Here is a 14555-nt window from a genome sequence, read left to right as displayed (position 1 = left end):
TGTAAAAAAAAAAAAAAAAAAAAAAAAAACTTAAAAACTAAATAAGCTTATCTACTCCAGAAAGTAGGCTTATTTCAAATTTTAGTAGTAGTGATTCAACATCTGCATCACAAAGATGACTACTGCATAAAAACTGAAGGATTATAATCATTACACAACGCAATGTTATGAATACATGTTATTTCGTATTCATCAGCATCTTTGTAGACAGTTTCTACATCATGTAAGGCCTTGAAATATAGCTACTCAAAGTTCAAACCTTCTGTCGTTAATCAAACGCCTCACTGTTTCTATTATTCCGCCATGGAATCAACTTCTTCCACATCATACGTACATCCTTGATTTCAATATAAAACTCATTTGGTATCACGCTCTCGATGAATCACATGCCAACCAGAACCACTCACAAAATCAAATGTGGCTCATCATTTTGGATGTCGACAGCGCTTGCTTAATTCTACCTAATATTTAAAAGTAACAATATCCCTCTTTCTCTCCCTCACGATAAACGCAGATACACACGACAGATTTAGCCCATTTCTGGAGGCATCTCTTGGAAACGTCATGGTAATATTACTTGAAGCAAAGTATGTTTCATCAATTATGTCAGCAGACAATATGCATCTTCCTAAAAAATTATTTCAGGTCTGCAACAATATTAAGAGTCTTTGAAAAAGTCTGTCAAATGAAATATATTCATCTGTCTATTTACATATATTTACATAAATATTGTTTTTCCCTTTCTGTTTTAGTTAATGTATTATAAGTTCCTTTTTCTTTAGTTATTTTGGAGATCTAGGGGGAATGTTCTGTTCTTTGCCACTGCGTCTGGCTCCCCGATGGGGGGAAAATGGTTTGCCAGTATTCAGGCCTCTTGGGGGCTCCCGAGTCCTCAGTGCGCCGGATCTGACTTGGCTATTCGCTCCTCTGAAGGAGCGTAATGGTTGACGAGGCGGGCGGCTGTCTCCGGGTTTCTCTGTAGTGCGTCTGGAGTTGGGCCGAGGATCCTCAACCCTGTTGACCTTGAGCTCTTGCAGGGGTTGGCTAGCCGAGGCGACAGGAGGGGAGGGAGGTGTCTGTACTGGTGGCGGTTCCTTGGCCATACGCTGGCACACCTCTGCATAGCTCAGTTTTCTTGCCCCCTGGGAAGCAAAAATGGGTGAAGATTGCAAATTTAGACATACATTTACATGTAAGCATACACAAAAACAGGTGAAGACCATATTATACAAAATATAAAATAATCCATCAACACAAAATGACCATAAAGATCAGTGGCAGAGAAGTGAGTTATGGTTCAGTGGTAGTTTGAGAGGATGCTTTTATACATTCCGCATCTATTGAAACTGCTGTGAATCCCAGCTTCTTCAAAAAAGGACAAAGATTTCTATTAATACTTTTTTGTGGCCCAATGTCTTTGCTACAATACACTTGAGACCATCTTGAGATGGAAGCACACAAACAATAGATCCTTCCCCACTTCCTAACCCACTACTTCCAGCACCCTTGCTCGGACCACACCCAATTTTAAACTCTGCCTTTCATTTTAATCTCCACTACACACATGCTGTTTCATGACTCCATCTTGAAGGGTTGTGGCGCTATCATAGTGACAACATCTGTCTACAGACATGAACACTTGGCTACAACTTGTAACAGCTTCTTCTACACTGACTCTTCTACAGACTCACCAAGGGAAAACTACAACAGCCACACACCATGTCCTGCAAAGCAGTCAAAAACAGCCCAAGGGGGTCTTTGACTGACCCATGATTCATTTTAGCTAATACTCCTGGTGAGAAGGCAGGCAGGCCTTACCAGATCCGATGTTGGAGATGGGGGAGATGCTTCAGTAGAAACAGACTGGCTGCAAGCAGAGAGAGCAGTAATAGAGGCTGTTGGGGAGGCAGCCTCCGAGGATGTGGAGATTTTTTCTTTTGGAAGAGAAGGTTCAGCTTTATGCTCATCCTTTACCGAACGAGAAACGCTAAATTGTCAAAAAAAGAAAGAAAAGTAAAGGTTAGGTCATCTTCTATGTTTACACCCTTTTTATTCACAGACATGCTATTAACTTGATGAAAAGGTCACCTTAAGACTGGTGGTGCCACTGCGAGTGGTGCCGCCGCGAGTGGTGCCGCCGCGAGTGGTGCCGCCGCGAGTGGTGCCGCAGGAGCAGGTTTAGCAACCGGGGTAACAGCATTTGGTTTGTTTACAGTCTCTTCAGATACGTTTGTTTGTCGAGTCCCATTAACCTCTTGGTTCACAGGCTGAAATAATCAAGAATTTAAAATGTTCATTTAAACAACTGTGACTTAAATGCTGCTTACACAGAGTAAAATGTGTCAAAGAGGAATAGATATGTACCTTGTTAGTCACCTTTAGGCCACGCACGACATCAGAAAGGCGCATCTCTGGCATAGTTTCTCCCAGCGTACTGACCACAGATCCCGGCAAAGGAGGAAAATTGGAAGCTGCCAGGTCAAATTTTGGTGGAGGTGGTACCTTGGTCTCCATCAGAGGGATAGGCTTCTGTAATTTCAAAAGCACAGTTTAAGTCAAATGTAAGAAATAATACAGTGAAGCTTACAAAAAAACTATAGTCAACAAGTTTTTGTTAAGGAAATAACATCAGGACCTCCTTGGTCTTCATAGGAAAATGCATACTTCACAAAAAAAAAAGTAATGGATGAAAGGAAATATGCTGACCGTGGTATGTTCATCTTCTCTTTTCCTCCTCATGCCTCTGTAGCTTCCTCTCCTACAATGAACACAGATCATTTTACATTTTTACATGGAAATGGCATTTACATGTAAATAAAACAAAGAATGAAATAGGTTGCATTTACATGAAACGGACCGTGAAAGTCAAAAAGTTTGATTTCTGCTAAATGCTTGAAATCTAGACAATGTATCTTTGACAGGTGATCAGAAAGCTACAGGACAAGGTATACAAACGGAACATTATTCACGACACAAAACACATGCCTCAATGCATATTGGTCAGTTATATTTTGGTTGTAAATCTTCATCTCCATAGAGTTAATAAGCAGGATAATATTCACTAACCTGCCCCGTGCAGCCCCGCTCAGATATCCACTGGGTATGGTGGCCTGTGGAGATGCGTCTTTAAGGCTGAAGGATGGTAGGGAGGCTGTTGCCAAAGTGGTGTCAGTCACCATCCCAGATGTCTGGAGGGGCCGTGGACTCGAGGGACCAGACAGGCCATCCATCAGGGGCCCCGGAGGCAGAGAAGGCGGCATGTCTCCAGGTCTAGGGTGACCCTTGACATGGTTTCTGGGTGAACGCAAAAGAAAAACACATTGCTTACTTCCTACTGAATAAGCACTAATTAATATCCTTTATATGTGCTTCAAATGTGTCCTCAGATGTTTCATTCAAGAGCTTTAATGAAGACTGGACAGCATAACGATGAAAGACAGTCATGTCATCGTGACTTGCACCCACCGGTTCCTGCTCATGGGTCGATGGGTGTTGATGGAGCTTGAGTTTGCTTCGTAGTTCCCAGGACTGCTGTAACCATTCATGAAACCGCTGTGCGGAAAAGGTGCCTGGAAGGGGTAAATACAATTTGACAATAAGCTCCATAAAATTGTATCCGATGCTCCGAATACGTTAGAAAAAAGAAAAAAAACATAACTTTCAATTGTTAAGAATTTCTCCAGATAAAAGATAGGTTCTCACCAGTGGCGTTTCAAAGTAAGGGATGACCGCAGGGTTCCAGGAGGGAGACACCACAGGGTATACAGGGTACTGCTGTTGAGGGCTGTACGCCTGCTGCATGTAGACTGGGGAGCTATATTGAGCCTGTGGTTGAGCATGCTGACTGTACACAGTTGAGTCCACACTGTGGAAGCTGTTCTTACCAAAGAATGTGTTAATGGCCTTAATGCGAGCCTGTTGGGAGAGAGAAAGAAAGAAGATAATCAGCTATGTTTGCTAAGAGTGAAGATGTGACTGTACCTACGTTGAGTAGCATTTTAGAGCTGTCAATCGTCATTTAGTCCCCTCAGATCTCATAATCTCAAAGTCATTAGGCCATACAACACTGGACTGACTAGGTGAAACAAAGGGGGAGGGAGAGATATATAGTAAAAGAGGGAGTAGAGGTAGTGTGTAGAAAGAGATACAGCAGGAGGAGGGAAGGGGCTACAGATAAAAAGTTCCTCCCAGCCAGCCACAGTGCATAAGGGTCCTTCCAGGCAATACTGATCATCACTGGGGTTTAGACAGAACAGTTACTATTACAACCTTGTTTAATTTGACCTTGTGGGCCCTTGAGAAAACAAAGTCCAGCCAAAAAAAAGGATGCATTAGATACCTGAAATGCAAAGGTAAATGTCACATTGTGATAAAGGATATCAAAGTGTCTGGAGATTTACGTGTGCAACACTTCTGACAAACACCTCCTTGCTTATCAAGTCTCTGTGCACATATCCGAAGGTCACTCCTGAGGCAACGGCTCAGCCAGAGAGTAGTGACGTGACAGCTGACAACACAACTACTCGTGTAACCGAAGGCTTGCTGGGTTCCATACTACAGTCTAAAATAGAACCAATAATAAGCAGCAATTCAGCCTGAAATAATAACTTAGTGTACTAAATAAAGTAAATTATTGGTGTAGCATTTCAGTGACAGAACTCACCATGATTGGTTTTCCCTGGAACATTTTTACTTCCTCTCTTAGGTATCTGTAGGCCTAAGGATAAAGCAGAAAACAACCAAATATTCACCATTGTAAAATCTGTGTTGGTCCTTTTCAAGTCTAAGAAATACAAGCTATCCTCCCCCTCACTCCCAGAGCACTAGTGTGAGGCCCAGTGCTCAGAACTATAAACTTGTTATTTACTAAAAAAGGTACATTTTTGCATTATAAAAGTGAACAGGCTACTGTAATTAACAATTATCTAATTAAAATCTTGAAGCCACACCATGAAAGTCACCTTTGATTTCAAAAAAGAAATGTAACCAGAGCAAATGACAGCCTACATCTAATGAGTAATTATATCGTTACACTTTTATATGGCATACTAATACAAATTAAATAATAAAAACACATGTTCATTAATGTGGAGACATACCTGTTGTGCATCCATATCAGACTGAAATGTTATGTACCAGTTACTGTTGTGTGCAAACTCAGCACTTAACACTTTTGGACAGTTTTCACTCTTAAAAAGAGCCTCCACTTCCTATCAAAGAGATGAAGGGCACATATTATACATTTAACCCTCCAACAATGAACTTGCACATCTCCCTGCAGGCTCTGTGATAATACATTGTCAATGAGCTACAATATACCGAGAACAAAAAATGTATTCACAAAGTTTTAACATCAAAATGCAGTGAGGCATGTATTAAACATCCCCATCTTTAACTGAATTCTTGTCAGCATCCTTCTCTGCACACCTTGTGAGCAAGCACGAGCATGTGGGATAGTTAAGATGGGTGGGTGATGTGGAGGATTATTAGTAGCATGCAGTATGGACTTTTCTTTACCTCAATTGGTGTAGTCTCTGGCACCTCTCTCAGAATGATGATGCAGCGACTGTGGTTTGGCCGAACCTTCTCTCCAGCTTCATCAACTTGCACCATAGGTGAAGCTGTAACAAAAGACACAACCTCAATACAAGTGTGTTCGCCATCTGGAAGTTACTGCAGGGCCCCTAATACACACACACACATAGTGTGCCATTAGATAATAACTACTAAGAAATTTCAGCAAGCTCTCTCAGTATCCTTATCAACATAACCAAACCCTGTTTAGGAGAACTATGATAAAAGGCATGAATGGAAAACAGTTATTGACTGCTAAGTTGCAAACACCCTTCAGGATTTTCACCTTGGGAAAACAGTTTGCAGAAGTGGTAAATATCACAGGAAAGAACATTCTGAGAAACCTCAGACATGACAGCAAAAAAAAAAAAAAACACCATCCATCAGCAGAATTTCTCTGGAATCAACATCAATTAGCAGTGACACAAGATATTTAATTGTCACTGGTGACTGTGGTGGATCCTTACGCCATCTACTTTGTTGGGATTTACCAGGTGACTGCTCTAAACAATAGCCTTGCAAAATTTGTCAACAGCTTTTGCATTTGGAAGTGTGGTTCAGTGTATTTTACTCTGAAAAAAAATAATGTTCTTCAATCCTCTTTTCTTCCTGGAAAACAAAGTATGACGCAATAAGCTAGTACCAACCAATTATATCATGACATTCATCAAGCAAGCGATCCACCATATTCTGTATGGTGCGCAACACTAAGCCCACACACTATTTGGTGTACAGTTACAAGAGGGATTCATTCAAATCCAGGCAAATATTCAGTTGCACTGTGATTACTCACAGTACAGAGACTAAAGACTAACTAACTTCCATTTCACTGGGATTTCAAGGTGCTCACTTATTCAACTTCGGCCTGTCGCTAAGTATCTTGTTCAGAACTCAATTTGGCCAATCATAGAGTGACATCATCACGCTCTGACCAGTGTCCAACAACTCTCCATCTCTGCTCCATAGACAATGGTTTCAGAGTTTCTTCATTTTCAGGCTTGTTTTATGAATTTCGAGCTAGTCATGGTTAAACATTGTGCAATAGTGATTACTTGGCACTTCTATGCTACACGCCTAATGAAGGTATACTGAATGTATATACCCATGCTGCTTTGCTTTTTAATGATTTTAAAAACAAGAATAAAGACCTACCCAGCTTTAAAGGAACATGGTATTCCTTAATTTCATTGTTTTCTGTCTCAAGGGCCAGGTCGTTAACTTTTACACTGGTCTGTAGGCTTTAGTTTCTATCTTTACCGTTTAAACTTGTTTCACTGCTGAATTAGTTTGACATCCTGGTTATAGTCTTAACACACATATTGTAGACCCTTCAGTCAGCTTCTCTATGTAGCTAGTGAATGTGTGAGCTCCATTCAGCTCTGACACCTTGGTGGAGTAGAAGCAGGGGTAGGGTTTGGCAAAGGGTCACTTAACAATCACCCAATCCCACTAAGTTGTAAAAAGATTCAAGTTAATTTCAATTCGGAAGATATATAGATTCTGTCTATTGTCAGTGAATCTGCTAGCATTTCTCACAAATGTAGGTAGAACAGCATCAATGGTACCTCGCAGTACATCTAGAATGAGGGTCATATCAGTGGTAAGGGCTTTGATGTCCTCCATGCAAGCAATAGTCCAGATGGGAACAAACTGATCACTGTCCATCTGGGATATCAGGTACAGGTCCTTAGATAGGTTCTCTCTGCAAACACCGAAAACATTGGACAAAAAGAAAGAAAAAAATCATTAAAAATGTCAGTCATTGAAGAATTCAATTTAATCAATGGCTGTTAGACGAATGATTCATAACCCTTAGGGAGGGCTTCAGGTATACTAATATCCTCCATCGAGGGAACAGCTAGTCCTTTGCAGATATGAAAAACATCCCACGGCAATTCAAATGATTCATTACTGATGTTGTTCTCGTAGCTGTATGCTCACTGGAAACGGTTGCAATGTGTGGTATACATTTTTTTTATTTATATTTCTTCACAACTAACCTAGAAAAGCAGAACTCAAGTTGTTTCTTCAAAGACGCTCTCAGGCTTTCCTCAGACATTGGTTGCTCTTCAGAAGCATCAGCATCCAAGGTTGATTCGCATTGAGGGTCAAAGACTAAATACCCTGAGTCAGGTTGGTCAGTGCCATTCACAATGCCCTCTGTGGGTACAGCGGTATAGTCAGCAGTGCCATCAAGGTATTCAGCATCGTATCCTTTTCCTCCTGGAGACGGAACGTCTGAGTAACCCAAAATAGAAGAGTCTGTGAACATGAACAAAATGTCTGTGAAATAACTGTCATGTTTAGACAACAGGATCTAATGCTCTTAACAAACGTGGTCACGCCTATCTGTGATTGTCTTGGTACCGATCAATAAATAAATAAATACATACATACATACATACATGTGTGACAGTCTGCCCCCATACTTTAGTGATGTACCAGTGCAGAGGGGTGGAGGGTTGGTTTACATTAAAATTAATATAAGTGAGGGGAAGATGGAGAAAAACGTCTCTGCACACAGAACTGAATAAGGTCATACCATCAGTCATCTCAGCAGGAGGAGGGTAGGCCAGTAGCCAAGGAGTATCCTCAGTCTCCTCCGGGTTGTCATTCTGGTGGGCAGGGATCTCCTGCCACACTTTAGCATTGGGGTTCAGCCCTGCTCCCTTTGTGGTAACCTAGATTATAAGAATATACACTGAGAAACAGAAAATACTTTTGGTACACCTTACACAGTAGAAAGTTACATGAAACAAGAGTACAGTCAGAAGGACAATGTTTTGATCATGATGGGATGTAATGCATTAAGCCAGACACTCGGATGTGTGGAGTTCCCTTCCCTGCAACTGATTTCAGACATGAGTGATTATTGTCATTAGAAAAACAATTGTTCTCAAAACTGTAATTGTGGAAGGACAGCAAATGTCTAGTGGACATTTTTAAATACGCAGCATTATTGTAGAGCGAGTAAACTGAAGCGGTAAACGCGGAGTGAATATTCGCAACGTAGCATAAGGGTTTTCAGGTTGCCAATGCTGGCCTTCGGTTGCTAGCACCCACTTTTTAGCATATAAAAAGAGACAGCTAACGGCAAAATATGCACCCCAGACGAAATATATAATTCATATTTCTTGCATTAGTGATATTTAACCAGAAACAGACAACACAGCATACACATTTGTGCATTTACTTGTGTGTGCGCACAGGCATCTGTTTTTAGAGACAATGGTGAAGCAAATTAAGTCATTTTCTCTCGTATGAAAAGCTCAACTATCCCTTCGAGGTCACAAAAGAATGTGCAAATTGATTCAGCTGACAGCTTAATAATACAAATGTGACATGCATACACATATAATTGCATAGCATCTTAATTATTCAAAATATAGGGTGACTTATTCAGTGTCGGAAAAACAAAAGCTTATGCCTGGTTGCCAGCCTGGCAATCACTTTTAAAAGTCACTGTTGAGCCCCGACTCTTCTTTGAAACCCTGCAGATTTGCATGCCCTCAGGTAATGTTTAGTCCACCCTTCAAGCAATAACAGAATAGAACATTTTTAAGTAATGAATAAAAGTATCAAAACAGTTTCTATATGTTGCAAGCTACACAGTCATTCCTTTAAGTTACTACTCCTCAGCAGCATACTTCAAAACATTCAGAACCGTCTCCCTTCCTCCATTGCCAATCCAGTATAGTTGATCAGAGATCTAGTAAACCAGTTTCCATCTTTGAGGGCCCTCAGCTCTTCCCCTTGTCACACAACTCTGACTGCTTCATTGGCTTCCTTGTCCCTCTTGCCCCGCCTCTCACGCGGTCACATGTTACCATACATTGCGCTGCAGCAAGTCTGCCTCTGAGCTTCAGCGTAACTTAAACAAGGCATGTCGACCTGTCATCCAATGCTACACCTCAAGTGCGCTTCAATCATCGATGTAAAACCCATTGTGCGACCGTTTCATAAACAGTCTGATACCCCATAATATGGTTACAATTCAGCAGTTCTGGGTTTGCAGCGTGACGTCGATCTGGGGACGGGAAGCAAGAGCACATGGTGCCGACGTGCCCACACCACCATATGTGACGATGTTCAAAATGGGTTATCTTTAAATGCCATTAAACAAAACTAATTCTGGATACATGGCGTTTGCTGGTAATTGATTATGAAATCACCCCCACAGTGTTCCCTTCGCAAGCTGGACGTCTCCGCAGCGCATTGCCATGACCTTTATCGCGGAACTCTTCGATAGCTATTTAACGTTAGCTGCACAGTTGTTAACAGCTAACATAAAGCTAACCCAAACCGTGTAACGTTAGTGGTCGCTATACATGAACCCTAAAATAATCGCGCTTTGCATTTAGCTCAATTAGTAGTTAAGCGAGACGTCATGTGTTCTCCATTTCATTGTGTTCTCAAACACATGTTGATAGGGTGACATTAAGCTTGTCGGGTGTTTCGCCGTCAACCATAGTGTGACTAGCGACTCCATAAATACCTGCCTGCTTTTAGCTAACTAGCTTAAGTTAACTAGCAGACCAGTTAGAGCCGGCCTTACTTTACGCTCCTAACCCTAAGCTAATTTGTTTGACAGGTCGACATAAACCCATTGCGAGTTGTCCGTGCGAATAATAACATCCGTGTTTCGGAGTATGGACATTAATTTAAGGGGTAAAGTTTAAAGTTACTACAACGGAGCAAAACGGTTTGCTCGAGCTAGCGACGGCACGAGTCACACTGGAAGGACGCAAACAGGTTGTCGCGTGTTAGCTAGCGTGCCCTCTTCCAGGCCCAAAACTCACCATGCTGCTTCGACTCCTTCTTACGATGTCCTCCTCAGTTCCGGCAGTGGTAATTGCCCCGTTGGTTTGATTCTTGTCGAAGGCTTTACCGCTTACTAAATACCGTCTGCACGTATTTGTAGTGGCCCGTCGTCGTAACTACAGTCTTCCCGGTAACGTTCGTCACGCGCTCCAGCCTCCAACGGTGCGTCCGCGCGGACAACAACTTTGAAAGCTTATAAATAACACTAACAACTGTTTCGCTGATTTACGTCTTTAAACAAATCGTTTCCCGTTTGAAGACATGTGGTCTTTACACTTCATTCCTCGTTCCTCTGCTCAGCTTCTTCGAGGCTCCGCTCGTCCAGCATGTGACAGCTGCGTCCTCTGCACCGTCTGTCCCAACGAGCTGCACACCGCCCGGCAACAGCAAAGCTAATACCAGCAGCGGCTGCCTGTGACCCCTGAGAGAGGACGCTGCGGCTCGTGGAGCAGTCGATGCACTTACGAGACCTGCCTTAATTAAGCTCGTCACGACGTGACTTCCGGAGCTTGTTAATTACTTGGCATTTTGTGAGTTATATTTCACATATTTGCAAACAAATAGTTATCGTCAGCTGCTCGTTGCTGAGAGGATATAACCCGATGTAAAGTTTGTCACAGATATGGGCAAACTTCAGTCTTTCAATAGCAACTTTCTGAGAAGTGTTTTATCTTTTTTCACGCAGAATTTTATATTTGCTCACATCGAAATATATATTTATTTAAATACAACGAAGTTTTACTCAGATTGTCACACCATGGAATATTAATATTTGATTAATTACCCAATTGACGAACATAAAGGTCGGTAAAAAAACACAGATGCACAAGACTACAGGCACAAATCAGTTAATTATATATCCATGCATTTACTTAAAATAGCACCATTTATCTTGTAAATTAATTTTTAACTTCCTATTTCTTTTTATAAGAACTGGTCATCAGATGAAAAACATATTGCTGCATGCCTCAATAGTATCCATGACATATTTACAACTTATGGGGTGGAACATAAGTTGTCTTTTATTAGTAATTGTTTTGTTGTTGAAAGAAGTGGAGTAACCACTAACTGGTTGGAAACTGAAATCATCTAGCAAGTGCAATAAACAAATTGTAAAGGCGCAGAAAACCCTACATTTAATAATTGGTACTGAACTGGGGCTACAGTCAGAGTCCCCATTTTTGATAGAGAACCAAGAGCAACAACAATCACCTGATGCTCGATACTAGTAAAGCCGATGACCTTGAGCTGGACTAGCAGCGTAACAAGTGGCTACCTGCCCTGGTTGTCATCCACGGAGAGGAAGTGAAGGAGGAGTGTCTTGGGGTCCAAATCACTAAAAATAAAAGTAAAATCCCGTGTATGTGTTCACTAGCTTGGCCAAAACAAAAGCTGAAATAATACCAGAGAGACATCGAATTCACGATAATGGGAAGGAAAACATAATGCCTTTTGCCATAACTTTTACCAGCTCGGAAGTATAACAAAAAAAAAAAGTTCTAGGTAGTGGACCCCACTAATGAATATACAATACAAAAAACAACATGTTCCATAAATGCACAGTGACCATTTTAATTATTCCAATTTATCAGACACCAATGAAATTAAGTTTAAATTGACCAAGTAGACATTTCTTTACCAAGACAATAGCCTACTTATAATTTACTGGTGACATGGTTTACGCACTTACTTTGATCATTTGCACACAAACATAACCCACCCCGCCCCCCACAATCATGAAGAGTTCAAACAAGTGTTCTCATTAAGCCTTGGTCGGTCCAACCACTTGGTTCTGTTGGAGATGCTGGATCTTTGCGTTCATTACTTCGATCACCGCTGTAAGAAATAACACAATGTGCAAAGTAAATAAGTGTGCAATAGAGTGCTGCATTCATGATGAGTTTCACAGGTTTCCATGGATCATGATTGTGCTTGCTGCCGTGGCCCTTCCTGACACCCACTGCTACCATCACATCAGTCACATTTCTACTTTGATTACTGGTACAATAAGTACTTTTATGATCAGTCCATTATATCCATCGAAACTGGTTTTATTTATAGTAGTAATTGTTGTTCCTTATCGGATGCGAGAGTCCGAGAACAGAGTATGTCGTACATATTGTAAAGCCCTCTGAGGGAAAATTGAATTACAAATCAAATTGAAAAAAGCCAATAGGATTTTTCTATTGAATGCAGTCGGTAAAAGTAAAATGCTAACATTAGGCTATAAACAAACCACACCATTAGATATGCACCGGTACCAGTAGCTGGCATCAGGTCCGATACTGTGCTCATGTACTATTGTAAACTATTCTGATACAACTGTACCCAATATTTCTAGAGCAACTTGATGTTGACCTTTTGTCAGTTATGTATTAAGCCAATCAATTATAGAATATTTTCAACGGAAAGCCGTTTTACCATATTTTGCTGTTGCATGTATATTAGCAAATTCATTGTTGTATTCTACAGTATTATCTGTGGTATATTAATAACTTTTAAAGTAAAAACTCTTTCTACATGTTTTTGTAAGACTGGATGATGGAAGTTAAGTGAACATAACGTTGTCATTCATCATCTAATTTACAAACCCTTAGCAAAATAACCAGTATTTAAATATTTTTATGTGTTTTGGACTTTTCTTGTGGTATCCATTATATTAGTTAACATATAAGGGACTTGTAGCATTAAAATATCTGGCTTTGAACAGGACAAATGTGACATTTAGTGGAATAATGAGGAAAAATTAAACTTACCTTGTTTCATAGCGTGTTTTTCCTGAAGCGCTGGCTGAATTTTCTCTATCTGCTTTGTGAGGAATTCTATTTTACGTTTGAAGAAAGACTTTGAGTCGTCCACATTCTTCAAAGACAGAAAAATATAGAGTATAAATTAAATGTACTACTAATAAACTATCGAGTAATGGATCACATTACTTATGGATTTTCAAATGCAAATATATTTGCCTTTTCAACATAGTATCCTGTGCCCACATCCACGAACACATTTTCCACATCATTCAATGTTCCAGGGACGTACATCTGAGAAGACCAAATGTCAAGGGAAAGTATGCATGTCTCAAGAGACGCACAAGTTCATTAAAGGCACATCACGCAAAACAGCAAAGTATGAGACCATGAGGGGAAGGATACAGAGCTGGTAAGTGGCACGAGCAGTACCTTTCCTGTGTGACAGAGGAGAGAAAGAATTGACACAATCGTCTTTAGCTGCAGATTCACAGATGTAGGCTGTAGGCTGAATTCACAAACGTTCATTAACAAGACAACATTACACATTTGGATAAATAATGCATAAAAAGAACATCATTTTGTGCAACACACTGGTGTGCAGTGACCCCTTTGGATAGGAACGTTTATATAGGACTGCGTTTTAGAGATTTATTCAATATATTATATCATAGAAAAGGGTAGCGTGAATTATTGCAAATGAATATTACCACTGTTAAACTAAATGTTTTTAATCAATCGTTCCAGCAGTGACTCTTTTACAGGCTTGGTGGGGCACCAAGTCACAGACACGTATTGTACTCACCTTTGTTGTTTTTGTTCAGGACGTTCATACTATCTTTTGCTTCAACATATTTCGTCTGGACAACTTTGAGCTGACCTATTGAAGACGTCAAGAACTCGATCTCCTGCAAAACAGTAAAATGTACAAATTAACGACCACACCTGGAGATGGTCTGACTCCAACAAGAGTGGGACGCTAGTCGATAACTTAAACCCACCGATTTACAATTAGAACAACCAAATGTGACCACATTACAAGGTATAATTTGTTCCTGTCGACATAAGTAACATGTAACACTAAGATGCTGCCTATAGAAGTAACGTTGGCGTTTGTACCGTTAGCTTCAGATGTGCTAGCTCGCTACCCTACTCTGCCATTTTCATTCAGATGATCGCCCTCATAACGTTGATATCGAATAACAGTCACAATCCATTCACACGTAACTTTTTAGTACGCAATTACCTGATCTAGTTGGGTTTTCAGGCCCTCTAATTGAGGCAGGGAGAGGTCTGTGAGATTCACCGCCATGTTGGAAGCGCGATGCTAGCTGACCTTTTCTGACTGCTTCCGGGTTACGGAGGGGGGCGGTCATTAGTCTGAAACCCCGCCCTCCTGTGGACGAGTCACGA

General features: G+C 40.8%; 2 protein-coding genes across 2 annotated transcripts; both read right to left on the bottom strand.

Annotated features, from left to right (window-relative positions):
* Nucleotides 1–782: 782 nt before the first annotated feature.
* larp4ab (La ribonucleoprotein 4Ab) lies at nt 783–10386 on the bottom strand (the record flags this gene model as incomplete). The annotated part of the gene is made up of 15 exons (XM_079217809.1): nt 10374–10386; nt 8117–8255; nt 7575–7836; nt 7140–7276; nt 5518–5621; nt 5100–5210; nt 4664–4717; nt 3703–3915; nt 3466–3569; nt 3067–3294; nt 2707–2758; nt 2365–2529; nt 2089–2267; nt 1819–1987; nt 783–1142 (listed from the first exon to the last, which is right to left on the bottom strand). The coding sequence occupies exons 1-15, from the start codon at nt 10374–10376 to the stop codon at nt 783–785; spliced, it is 2280 nt and encodes a 759-aa protein (XP_079073935.1). The 5' UTR covers nt 10377–10386.
* A 1088-nt stretch (nt 10387–11474) lies between these two features.
* Nucleotides 11475–14483, bottom strand: pfdn5 (prefoldin 5). Its single transcript, XM_079217757.1, has 6 exons — nt 14389–14483; nt 13948–14050; nt 13548–13579; nt 13362–13436; nt 13152–13257; nt 11475–12231 (listed from the first exon to the last, which is right to left on the bottom strand). The coding sequence occupies exons 1-6, from the start codon at nt 14452–14454 to the stop codon at nt 12158–12160; spliced, it is 456 nt and encodes a 151-aa protein (XP_079073883.1). The 5' UTR covers nt 14455–14483; the 3' UTR covers nt 11475–12157.
* Nucleotides 14484–14555: the final 72 nt, after the last annotated feature.

The sequence above is a fragment of the Taurulus bubalis genome (genome assembly GCF_910589615.1).
Source record: "Taurulus bubalis genome assembly, chromosome: 5".
Taxonomy (NCBI): domain Eukaryota; kingdom Metazoa; phylum Chordata; class Actinopteri; order Perciformes; family Cottidae; genus Taurulus; species Taurulus bubalis.
This window is presented reverse-complemented; position numbering and strand designations above follow the sequence as displayed.

What these genes read in the sequence shown, in the direction of transcription:
- pfdn5 (XM_079217757.1), bottom strand. Translation starts at nt 14,454, where the DNA reads ATGGCGGTGAATCTCACAGACCTCTCCCTGCCTCAATTAGAGGGCCTG. An exon ending in CCTGAACAAAAACAACAAAG is followed by an intron (nt 13,580 to 13,947) that starts GTGAGTACAATA and finishes TCTGTCACACAG; the next exon opens with GAAAGGTACTGCTCGTGCCA. An exon ending in TCGTGCCACTTACCAGCTCT is followed by an intron (nt 13,437 to 13,547) that starts GTATCCTTCCCC and finishes TGGTCTTCTCAG; the next exon opens with ATGTACGTCCCTGGAACATT.